The sequence below is a fragment of the Chiloscyllium punctatum genome, chromosome 10 (genome assembly GCF_047496795.1).
Source record: "Chiloscyllium punctatum isolate Juve2018m chromosome 10, sChiPun1.3, whole genome shotgun sequence".
Classification (NCBI taxonomy): Eukaryota; Metazoa; Chordata; class Chondrichthyes; order Orectolobiformes; family Hemiscylliidae; genus Chiloscyllium; species Chiloscyllium punctatum.
Genome location: NC_092748.1, coordinates 108,524,416 through 108,537,278, shown reverse-complemented (window position 1 = coordinate 108,537,278; position 12,863 = coordinate 108,524,416). Strand labels below are relative to the sequence as shown.

Here is a 12,863-nt window from a genome sequence, read left to right as displayed (position 1 = left end):
CACCCTGACCATTGGAGGCCCAACTATAGCCAGAATAAATCACAGACTGGGGATCTACACTGCTTAATGAATAAGCAATGGCTGTTTTAAAGTGATGGCAGCTGGCATGAAAAAAAAGATGGCTGCTGGTGTTCAGTATTCTGGAAAATTTCAAGTGATGAAGGAGCAGTGCCCCAAAAGTTTGTGATTTCAAAGTCAACCTATTGGACTATAACCTGGTGGTTGTGACTTCTGGTTCTATTAGACTTAATTTTTTACAACTGGGGAGAGTAACTGGTCAAATTATTTTGAAGTTTGAATAACAGAGGCAATCTTGTGGAAGCGCACAATTTTTAGTGTTTTCCCGTGTAGATGCTGAGATGTTTTGACTTCGTCATGGGGACACAGGTTCAGATCCCAGTGAGGATCCCTTTTCTTCCTCTCTAGTGAGGAAGAAAAGGACAACCAACTCCCATTCCTAGACGTGATGGTACAGAGAACACCGAACGGAGAATTCACCACAAAGGTTTACAGGAAAGCCACACACACAGACCAAGTCCTGAACTATGAAAGCAACCACCCCAACACACAAACAAAGTTGCATCAGGACACTATTCAAAAGGGCCACAACACACTGCAGCACACCAGAACTACAAAAAGAGGAAGAAGAACACCTATACAATGTATTCGCCAAAAACTGATACCCGGGCAATTTCATCAACAGATGCCTAAGGGAGAGACAACTGAACGAGGACATGCCGCAACCCAAAGGACTAGCCACACTACCATACATCAGGAGCATTTCTGAACTGACAGCCAGACTACTGCGACCACTAGGACTCATAACAGCACACAAACCAACAGCCACTCTCAGACAACAACTCACCAGGACGAAGGACCTGATACCCAGCATGAGCAAAACTAATGTAGTGTACAAAATCCCATGCAAAGACTGCACAAAACACTATATAGGACAAACAGGAAGACAGTTAACTATCCGTATACACGAACACCAACTAGCCACGAAACGACACGACCAGCTATCCTTAGTAGCCACACACATAGACGACAAGCAACATGAATTCGACTGGGACAACACTACCATTATAGGGCAAGCCAAACAGAGAACAGCCAGGGAATTCCTAGAGGCATGGCACTCATGCACAGATTCTATCAACAAACACATCGACCTGGACCCACTATACCGGCCACTACAGCGAACAGCTCGAACTGACAACCGGAAGCGGCAGAGACAGGCCACTATAAATGCCGGGGGAAATAGCACAGAAGCGCTTCACAGGAGGCTCCCAAGCACTGAGGATGTCACCTAGACAGGGGACGAAACGTTTGCAAGACAAATTCCCAGCTCTGCGAACAGAACCACAACAACGAGCACCCGAGCTACAAATCTTCTCCCAAACTTTGAAGAATATCTTCTCTTTCCTCCACCCCACCCAAACTCCATTACTACCCTGTTGCTGTAACTGGCCTATATGTGACTCCAAAATGGCTGACACCCTACTTTCTCAAATGGCCACAAAGTTCGAGGACAATTCAGGAAGAGCAATTAATGCTTGCCTTGGGTGTCATGATGGCTCTGATTAGCACTGCTGCCTCTAGTGCCAGGGCCCGGTTTGAATCCAATATCGAGCGACTGTATGGGAGAGAAATTTGCACATTTCTCCTCATGTCTGTGTGGATTTGCTCCAGTTTCCTCCCATGGTTCAAAGGTGTGCAGGTTAGGTTGATTGGCCATGTCAATTTGTCCATCGGATGCGTAGGTTAGGTAGATTATCCATGGGAAGTACAGGGATGCAAGGATCGGGGTGAGGGAATGGGTCTGTGTAATGCTCCTTGGCACTTGATATGCTGAATGCCCTGCTTCCACATAATAGGGATTCTGTGATATTTGATTCTTGTCAGCTGTGCCTGCATCTTGTGAAAGACCCAAAATGGCTGACCTCCACTAATGGGGGAATGCAGTGTGTAGGGTCCTAGTTGTAGAATAAAGGGGTTGGCCATTTGAAAAATCTTGCCATTCCGTGTTTTGTAAGACTTGGAAGTTTTCCATCCTCTGGACAAGTGCATGCTTAGTTACAGCATATTCATGCTGAGAGGTTTTTGCAGGTTTGAATGAACCTAGTGAAGTAGTGATAATGTCAATTGAAAAGTAATTCAGAACATTGTTTTGAGCAGGCAAACAAATTGCTGAAGAAGCTCAGCAGGTCTGGCAACTTCCTTGGGAAGAATGATAACTTTTGAGTCTAGCGACTTTGTCAGAACTGTTAGTAACTACGTAAACTTGATATTTATGCTGAAGCCAAAATTGAGGGGGATTAATAAGTGGAGACTGACCCCAGAGAATTATGAAAGGGCTAGGTAAGCAAGGAGATAATGGAAACCAGGACAGTAGAAAAGCTAACTGAGTGAGAAAATGGTTTAATTGTGGTGATGGGCATATAATACACGTGAATGGCTGGCTGTGCTAAAAGCAACCCATGTCATAACAGGATTGGGTGTGGAATGGGTTTAAAAAAAAAATGGAAGGATGGAATCAGGCTGTAAAACTATTGAACTTGATGTTGAATCCTAGATGCTGCAGGGTCCCCGTGTGGCAAATGTTCTTTGAGCTTGAGCTGAGACTTGCTGGAGCACTGCAGCAGGCCTGAGGTAGAAGTCTTGGTGGAAGTTCAGTCATTCTTGCTGCTCACCATGCAGAGGAGACCACATGGTGGAGATGAAACCGGCTGTGTGGCAGCTTTGCAGAACACTTGCATCATGCCCACAAAAATGACACCTCCAAACCTTCAGCTTTTGGCTTCAGCATAAATACTGGGTTTTTTTCTAGTTGTGATGAATTGCCAGACTTGAAATGTTAACTCTGCTTTCTTTCCACCGATGCTGCCACATCTGAGTTTCTCCAGCAATTTCTGCTTTTGTTTCTGATTTCAGTATCCATAGTTCGTTCTTATGATGTTTTGGGGCAGTGCTGGGGCAAAAGTTGAATTTGGTAAAAACCTGGAGTTAAAAGCTAGCCTAAAGACATCCATGTGACTGTTTATTCTTCTGGGGGTTTAAAAAGAAATCATTCCATTGACTAATGCTACAGGAGGAAATCTGCCATCCTTACCTAGACTTCCATGCAACTCCAGACCCTCGGCAATGTGGTTGACTGTCAATTGAAATGGTTTAGTAAGCCACGCAGTTCAAAAGCATTTAAGAATGGGCAATAAATTCTAGCCAAACCAGCACTGCCCACATCTCATGAACGAATTGTTTTTAAAAAAAAAATCAAAAACAATTCAGTAGGTTAGAGAGGTTTTCTGTCATGAATTGTGGAATAGGCTTTGGGCACACTTCCTATTTTTGGTGATCTGTTGTTTCAATTTGAGTTTGATTCAAAAACCTTTCTCATTTGCCTTAATGTTGTTTTGTTTACCTTCAGAATAGTGATCTTCTCTGGACTGACTATCATCAAAAACTGGTGGATCAAGCTCTCCTGACCCTGGATACTTACCTCGGCCAGTTCCCAGATATTAAAGTAGGAGTCTTTTTTTTTGTGTGTGCTATAACCTAGGCAGAATGGATCCTGTTAATTTACTACCTTTTTTAATGTGATGCTCATTTCCCAAGGTTAGGGATGTTAGCCACAGTCCAAAGATGTGCATGTTCGGTAGATTAGTGTGCTCAGTTGTCCTGATTAGGTGGATTAGCCTTAAGAAATGCAGGGTTATAAGAATAGGGTTGGGAATTGGTCTGGGTAGGATGCTATTTGGAGTGTCAGTGTGGACTCGATGGGCTGAATGACCTGATTCTGGAATGTTAGATGGGTTTTTAAAATAAGAACAGCAATCATGACCGGGATCTAGGAGATGTGCGCCTAATGTTAATTCAGTGTGTGGATTTCTGTTGCTGATTGACCTTTATGCACATTTTGTACTGTTCCCATTTTGAGAAATAGTTTCACTTCAATTCCTCCTCTATTTTCTGATTTTAAATGCAGCCCAATTTTGTGCATGTGACTAGTTCCTCTTTTTCAAGCTTAGCATTTTTCCTAAATATAACTAAGATGACAATTTCATTGAGAGTTTGTAAGTTAACATTAAAGCCTCAAACTGAACTTCCCTATGAGCCAGATTTGTTTTTCGATTGATACATGTTAAATTGTAAACCTTTTAAATCATTTGTAAAAAGTTTTAAACACAGTACCTGAAACAAAGCCCAACATCCCACTGACTGAGCCTGTATGAACTCTTTGAAGAGTCTAATCATTAGTCGCATTAGCTCCCACGTGCTGCAAATTTTCTTTTCAAATAATGGACACATTCCTTTTTTGAACGCAGCTGTGGAATTTGCTTCTATCACACACTTACCCCCCAAGTACAGCATTGGGTATAGTCATAGTTCATTGTCTATATCTTGAAGTTGTACTGATGGCTTTGATCACCTTTTGAACTAATTATTCAGACTGTACAACCTTTATTTCTGGAAGGTCAGCACGCAACTTTTTTTAGTGTGAGAATCTACAATTAGTAAAGCATCAGGTTGTGGTTAGAAGTTCACATTCGTGACTCTCATTGAGTAGTGTCATAGTCACAGAGCCATAGAGTCAAACAGCATGGAAACAGACCCTTTGGTCCAACTAGTCCACACTAACCATGTTCCCAAGTTAAACTCATTCTACCTGCCTGAATTTGGTCCTTATCCCTAAAACCTTTCGTCTATACTTAGATATTTAAACACTGTAATTATACCTGTATCTACCACTTCCCTTGTAGTTTGTTCCACGCACCGACCACTGTATTTTTTTTTAAAAGTTATCCCTCGTGTCCTTTTTTTTGAAAAAAATCTCTCAAGTCACCTTAAAATAAAGCTCCTCCACCTTAAGGGAAGTACCCCTTATCTGTGCTCCTCCACCCATGGTTATAGGTGATACAAATATTTGTTAGGCATCCTGCAATTTCCTCCCTAACTTCCCACAAAGTCCTGGATACACTTCATCGGGTTATTGAGATTTACATATCTTTTTATGCTTTGAGACCTCAAGGACCTCCTGTTCTGCAGTGTGAACTGATTTAGAAACAAATATATCAGAGTTCTCTAGCCTCTTTTTTTCTCTCTCTCTTTCCAATCTAGGAATTAAGCATTTACCAGCTTTGAAATTTGATCGCTTTTGACTTGAGATGCAAAGGAAAAATGATTTTGTTTAGAGGAGCAACATTTGTTGTGAATCTACAGTTTAAACATAATTTATTTTGTAGACTCGTATTGCAAAGCGTGGGAGGAAGCTTGTTGACTACGACAGTGCAAGACATCATTATGAATCTCTCCAAGGTGCAAAAAAGAAAGATGACGTAAAAATAGCAAAGGTAAAAGATATTGCATATTTACGTGACATTTTGCACAAAAGAGGGGCCTTTGGTCCAAAATGTCTGTACTGGCATTTTGAACGATCCAATTTGGCCCACTTGCACCATATTAAAGTTGGATTTTTTCAAAAACATTCCTTTTCGATTATTTATTTATTCATTAATTAACAGCTTTTGAAGGCTACAATTTTTAAAATCTGCTTCCCCAGCCTTTCCGATATTCCCAATCTTATCCTGCTGTATTACATTCATAAGAATGTCTGTTGTAGTTGTTTGCATGTGCTTCCACTGGTTATTGAATTATCCCTGTTAGAAACTGTCATCTTGTATCCAATATCCAATTCTGTGATTTGAGTGATGTGTGCAAGATGTGAAGAACTGGCTATTCAGTTGTTGACTAGAAATACTGTTCTATTGCATGAGGATGGAATCACTTGAAATTTGAATTATGATGGCCAGAAATGAGGTTGGAAAATATTTAATGTTGTTTTTGAGAGCCAGGAGAGCTCTGCTAAAATTGCAGTAGTTTGTTTGCCTTTGAATTGCCAAAATATTTCCATTAAATGATGGACCCCTCGGTGATAAATTTGCAATATTTTAAATGGGAGAAACTCTGTAGGCCTGGCAGTGCCTGTGGAGGGAGTGTGTGTCAACATGGAGTCTGGTATGACTCTTCTTCTGAACTGAAATGTGTTGGGAATTTTGATTTATTCTGTTTGACAGGTAAAGGAAAAGCAATGAATCTATGCCATCTGCCCCCTTGCTCCTCCTTTGCCTCTGACAGAAGTATTTAAACAAAATACCTACATCTTTCAGTTTTAAAGCGTTGTATCAGAGCTATCATTAAGTATCCCTCACTCACGCTGTCTGTCCCCTCTCCAACAACAAAGGCTGCCAGACCTGCTGAATTTCTCCACCATTCTGTCTGTTCTAAAGTGGAATAATAGGTTGGGACCTTTTTATTATAAGTTAAGTCTCTGCCAACTTGATAATGAATTTTTTGCCCAGTTAGATTGTTGACACAGCTTGACTAAAAGTACTTTCTGATATTGGTCTGGCGTTCCCTGAAAAGTCTCCCTCCTATTTTGATAAATGCTAATTGACTTTCTTAGGTTTCAGTTTAGTTCCAGGAACTGCTGTTACTGAATAATCCTGAGAATGCACATGAATGTGCATTTCCATTTGGTTGATATAAGAAGTAGACTCTAGTCCTATACTGTGTTGCAAACTATTTGAAGAAAGTGCTGAATCTGGAGCCCCACGACTGTTTCCACATGTTAATAGATTAATTGAAGTATGCAATTTATTAGTTTGAAATCCAATTAGCACAAAACACTGACCACATTCCTGTACTTAACTGCTGTTTATTACAGGTATTTTCTCGCCACAGGTAAGCAAAACTCTGAGCTATCAATATAACTCCACTAGTGAAAAATATATAATCCTGTTTTAAAGCTTCTGCATCAGGCACAGACAAATCAACTCCTCCTCTATATTTCTGCAGCAAAGTTTCTGCATTTGGATGTTGGGGTAAGATAGCATTGGACGTGATATCTGCTAACACTGGCAATGGTTGGAAATGTCCAATATTACAAAGCACCGGAGGGAACATGTGACTTCATCTTCAGGAGGGGAGGAAATTTGAGAGAGAATGAGAGAGAACTAGAATATTTTCAGATTTATTACCATGAGTCAATGGGGATATAGGATTCTGTATCCAGCCTGTGCTGTATCTTGGGAAGTGAGCAGGCACTAGTTTACAGACCTCTTGAGAAGAAATGGATTATCATCCAAAATTTAATCTGTTTTCTCCATCATCCAGTCCCCCAAACTGTGAAACGTAATCTATTCCAGTTATGTTTTCATGCTCTTGAACAAATGGAGAAAGCCATATCGAAGTGGATCTTATCCTGACTCACTTTATTTGGGCTCTTGGCTGCATCTTTTCTGTGCATCTGACTGCCAGCTTTTTCCAAGGTACTCGTCAGTGTAGCATATTCATTGTCGCCACTATACTTCTGGCTGTGGAGAAGAGTGAGAGACCCCCATCTGCCAATGGAAGGTTAAAATCTGTGGCGGCAATCTTCAATAGCTGGTATGTGGTGCTCTTGGACGATCCTAAGTGGCTTTTAAAAGCTTGTGTAGTCTGTTCTCTGAAATGGGAAAATAGCTCAAGTCTGCTTCTCAGATGTATCTGTCTTGTGACCCCTGCGAAGTTCTTGCAGGGATATTGAGGTTTGTATCTGCTAGTAGTCTTGTCACACTGATTAAAACCATTTTAAATTGCCATGTTCAGGAGGGGAAGATTTTTTGGAAAAGAATGAGAATATTTTGTTTCATTAGTCAGTAGGATATAGATTTCAAACATTGAGGGTCTGTTATAGTCACCTTTTTAAACTTCCATGTCTTCCCTTTCTGAAGGATTGGGAGTAAGCACAGAGCATTTCTGCTTTTTTTTTTGTTGAAAATTTTATTTTTGGAAAACTAAGTGACGTGGGCTACATCAAAGCAAAAGTGGTGAAACAACTCCAACTACCAAATACAGTGGGGTGCCAGGAGACTTTTTCTCCTTGCTCAGTCTCCAAAGCATGCAGAGCAGAAACCGTCCCATTGGAAGCACAATGAGGCTTGTAATTACACATAAAGTCTTTCAGATTTATTTTAGTTTTCAAAGCAAAGTTTTCATTTAAAACTCTTTGATGTGAAGAGCTGTATTCCTGTAACCTTGCCCATCGTGGGACGCTGGGGTTCTGTCAATACTTGGATCTCACTAGTGTTATGAACTTAGCCAGACCGTAACTTTGCAATTTGTTTTGGTAAGTGTACAGTGAAAATTACCCAGATGAAGGTAACTATGTTGACTACCAGGTTTTAAAACAGACAAAAATTTATTCACAAAATTGCACAATGAAACACAAAGTACAGAATAAAGAACCTCAACAGAACCCAACCTATCCAACGAGATTTAATTATGCAGTTCTGAATATACACAACAGTCCCAATAAGCAAACTCCCTTTATAAATCAGTATAAATGGAACACATATTTATAGGTTGAAGCTGAAGGGCAGAAAAGTGTGTTTCTACACAGTTCACTGTTGAACTTCCCAGTTCAAGACTGAGCAAAAACTGCTCTGTTCAGGTCAGAGAGCTGAGAGCTGACCACTCCCCCTTCCCTATGTGGGTCACTTCTAAAACATGACCACTTTGGCCTGAAGTTTACATATAAACAAAAGGCCCCTCAAAATCCTTTTCAACTCTGTACTAAACCAGACTGATCAGACTCCGGTCTAGTTTACTGCCCCTTTGAAACAAAATCAAGGTACAGCTTTTAGAAAAGAAGGAGCTAGCTTTGTGACCCTAGACTAGATGAGACTGAAGGAGACCTGATGGAAGTCTCAGATTTAGTTGGTTTTAATTTGGATCATTCCAGCGTTTAATATTTTGAATATTTGTTGGACAAATTGTCTTTTTCAGCTGGTGCACTGTCATTTGTTTGTGTGTATGTCGCTGGCAAGACCTGCATTTGCCCTTAAACAAGCCATTTGAGGGAATAGTTGACCATTGATCATGTTACTGTGGTTCTGAGACTGTGGGGAGGTCAGATTGGGTAAGAATTGCAGATTTCTTTCCTTTTTTTTAACAATTGAGGATATGGTAGCCATTACTTGATATTAGCTTTCAATTCAAGATTTATTCATTTAATTGATTTTAAATTCCACCAGCTGTTACAGTATCCCAGAGCGCTATCCAAGGCCTTTGGGTTACTAGTCCCATGATATTGTCTATGCCACCCTATTTGTTTCCTTGCCTCAGTGGACTTGAACAGGACTGGGTGAACTGACATCAACTCCAGTGCTGCAGGCTTCTGAACTTGCCTCTTTTCTTAATGAATGAAGCTGCCTCAGTCTTTTGCATGTTGATTGGAGACCTCATGGTCCATATTGGTCTGGTGTGAATTGCTATCTCTGGGTAAGTACAGTGGAAGCTACTGTTAACCTGTATTGTCAGGCTGGGAGATGGTTAGAGGAGGAAAAAAAACTCATTCCTGATTCAAGTTTGTCGTCTTGGCATTGGGTCACAGGAATTTGGCAAGGGGGTGGGATTTGGCTAAGTTTTGTTGTCCACCTATCCCAACGTATCTTTCATTACTGAGTGTCGTTTGTAAATGTAGAATGTTCCTCTAACCAAGGGGTCAGCACTAAGGAAATGTACTAGATTTAGTGTTTTGTTTATTTGCTTTCCTGTCCTTTGCCCTGGTTGTTCCCCTCAAGCCAGGTTACTCGAGTTAACTGTCAGGATGTGTAAGAGCATGCCACTGTTTTTACACCCCACCGTCCTCACCTCCCATTCCTAAATCAGTCATTATCCAAAAGTTAAAGATCACAATACCAGGTTAGAGTCCAACAGGTTTATTTGGAAGCACTAGCTTTTGGAGCGTCACTACTTCATCAGGTAACAACCACCTGATGAAGGAATGGTGCTCCGAAAGCTAGTGCTTCCAAATAAGCATGTTGGACTATAACCTCGTGTTGTGATTTTTAATTTTGTACACCCAAGTCCAACACCAGCACCTCATAGTCATTACCCAAAGGTGCTGTAACTGATGGTTGAATGGCTATGTATTTGTCCTGAATTAGTACTAATCCTGACCAGTTTATACCACCCATGGAGAGGCTTACCTGCGAAACACAGGTCATTCGGTTTACACAACTATTGCTCTCTCCTGGATCCAAGCGCACTGCCAGTATAGTTTTGTGGGTCATTTGGGAAATGACTTTGTAATCTTCCTGCTAAAGTGTTTCCATGTATTGCATTGTTGAGATTGGTAACTTGCTGTGACTAACTGCTCTTCTGTCTTATTAACCTATTCTTTGCAGCTGACCTGCTCTTGTTTAACTGTTGCTGGGAAATACCACAAGAAGCTGGTGTATCTGTGGCTCGGTGCTGTTGATTAATAAAATGTTCTTCCTTTTCCCTTGCTGCTTTTACCTCACCTGTCCCACAGCCCTGATTCACCAAGCTGTTGCTCTTGCTGTAATCTTTCTGTGTGCTTTTTTTGTTTGTTTTTTTTTCCCTCCCTAGCCTGTCTCGTTGCTTGAGAAAGCTGCGCCTCAGTGGTGCCAGGGGAAGCTTGTGGCGCATATCGTTGCCCAATCAAATCTGCTCCGAAATCAGGTGACCAATTACTTGTTTTTGTCTTGGTGTGGTATATCTCTGGCTGTGCTTTACTGTCTATCTGCTTGTGTTGTGGTTGGTGCTTTAAGCCCTCTGTGTCTCTGTTTTGAACACTTCCAATTACTGCAGCTGATGGCACAGGAGCACTTTTCATCGAAGAATTCAAAGATTATAGTAGGGACAATTTTATTTGTTTAGCTGTTTCATTGCCACTGGCAACCACCACCCCCTGGGGAATGTTCAATTGCCATGCAAAAGTAAGCAGCCACCCTTGAAGACATCTGAATAGAGCCAATTCCAACTCTTCCACTTTTGGTTTGTAGAGCTCATTGGCATTTGTGCCCCAGAGTTTGAGGTTATTTCTAACTGAATATATGCTGAGTTGAGAGCAAAGCTGATTTTTAACACCTTGCTGCTTCAGAAAATTTCGCTCTGACTTCCCTTGAACCACCTATCTGGTTGAAATGTTTTACTTTAATCTAAATAAGTGTTCGACTCTGGTGTGTGACTTTATTCCTTTATTTAACATATATGCTCATTGCAAATAGGCTTTGTGTAGCTGCTGTGTGAGGGAGGAGGGAGTGAACACTGGAAGAGGCATGTTTAAAACAGCCAATAACTAATTAGCGACTGAGGTGCAGGTAGAGAGCGGGGCTTAAAGAGATAGATCTTATTATTTTCTGTCCAATAAACTGGTGAGCAAGTTCTCCATTCTCAACTGCAAAGTCCAATTGAAGCAACGTGTTGTAGTGCAGCAGCTGACTTGGGCCCTCCAGCCCAAGTACTTTAAATTTATCTCAGTGTGGCCTTGAAAGGCCAGTTCTTTGTCCATCTCCACTTGTCCTAGGGAGGTTGGTGGTTGGTTACTGTGATGATCCATTTGGGCTGGTGTGGCTGCCCTTTGTAATGTTTTCTCAACTGACCTGATGGTCTTTTCAGAAGACTGTAAATGGCCAGTGATGCTTGGGGAAAGTCAAGTGCTATTGGAGCTTGAAATCTGAAGTAAAAACAGAAGATAGAGTAAGTACTCAGCATTTATTGTTAACCTGTATTGTCAGGGTGGGAGATGGTTAGAGGGGAAGGAAGCTCTCTTTCCTGATTCATGTTTGTCATTTGGCAGCGGGTCATTGGAATTTGGTAAGGGGGTGGGATTTGGCGAGGTTTTGTTGTCGACCTATCCCAATGTATCTTTCATTCCTACACGTGTTATTTGTAAATGTGAAATGTTACTCTAACTAGGGGCCAACTCTCAGGAAATGTACTAGATTTGCAGTGTTTGTTTGTCTACAAAATCAGAAGATACAGTAAATGCTCAGCAGGTCAGGAAATATGCAAAGAGAAGCATTTAGACTTTGAAGCCAATTGCCTTTTTGCTCAAATCTGAGTTTATTTCTCCCATTTCACGGATACTGCTTAGTCCCCTCTTCTGTTTTCTTAAAAATAACCGTGCTGTTTGTGGGATCAGAATCCGGTCCAAACCATATTTGAATAGCACAGCTCTGAACTTGAAAGATGACAGTTGACCACAATTTTGTTTTAGGTGGGACTAGATTGGGTTGGAATATCTGGTCGGCATGGACGGGTTGGACTGAAGGGTCTGTTTCCATGCTGTACATCTCTGACTCGAAGTATATTCTGATCCTTTGAATCTTTTATCCTTTTGCACAGGATATGTGTCATTGTCTAATTCTGTTAATTTCCCCTTTATCCAATAGTGCTACCTCACTTTTTTTTTGTCTTTGTCCTTCCTAAAAACTGAATACCCCTCTATATTCTGTTCTCGCCCTACAGTCATGTTTTTCTAATCCCAATTGTATTGTACCTATCTACCTGTTTGCGCATCTAATTCATCCACTTAAATTCACGGACTACTCTAGTTTGAAGTTTTAATCCAGATCTCTAGAATACAAGTCTACTTCAGTGCACTCATTCTAAACTGATTTTGGAATAACTATCTTTCACATGTGTAGTGATTTGGGGATTGCTTCCCACTGTGCCGTATCTTTTAATCACTGGCTTTGAAACCATCTTCACTGCTGAATTGGCATTCGGCTTAGTTGTGAAAGACTTGTGGGTATGGAGCTATAATGCAAAATTACATGTAAAAATTGCACAACACCAGGTTATTCAACTGGTTTAGTTGGAAGTACGCAATCCTTTATCAGAAATCCGTGGGGCCACTTTTTTCGAATTCAGAATTTTACAGATTTCGGAATAACTGGTATTTTCGGTGAAATAAAATTAGCTAACAGCAGTCGCATGTGTGAATACTATGAGCACTGAGATGCAACTGGCACCTACTAGTGCTGGCAACGCCACCTCTCACATCTGAATGATGT

At 41.0% G+C, this 12,863-nt stretch overlaps 1 protein-coding gene across 7 annotated transcripts in view; it reads left to right on the top strand.

The window, feature by feature from the left end:
- bin1a (bridging integrator 1a) overlaps positions 1-12,863 on the top strand; it is a 159,239-nt gene that overhangs the window by 81,119 nt on the left and 65,257 nt on the right. For 6 of the 7 annotated variants that reach the window (XM_072579909.1, XM_072579906.1, XM_072579910.1 and 3 more), the window contains exons 5-7: positions 3,425-3,520; positions 5,241-5,348; positions 10,432-10,524. In XM_072579909.1, coding sequence (XP_072436010.1) covers positions 3,425-3,520; positions 5,241-5,348; positions 10,432-10,524 — 297 coding nt within the window. The remainder of the gene's footprint in view (positions 1-3,424; positions 3,521-5,240; positions 5,349-10,431; positions 10,525-12,863) is intronic. The other variant, XM_072579905.1, reaches the window with a different exon arrangement.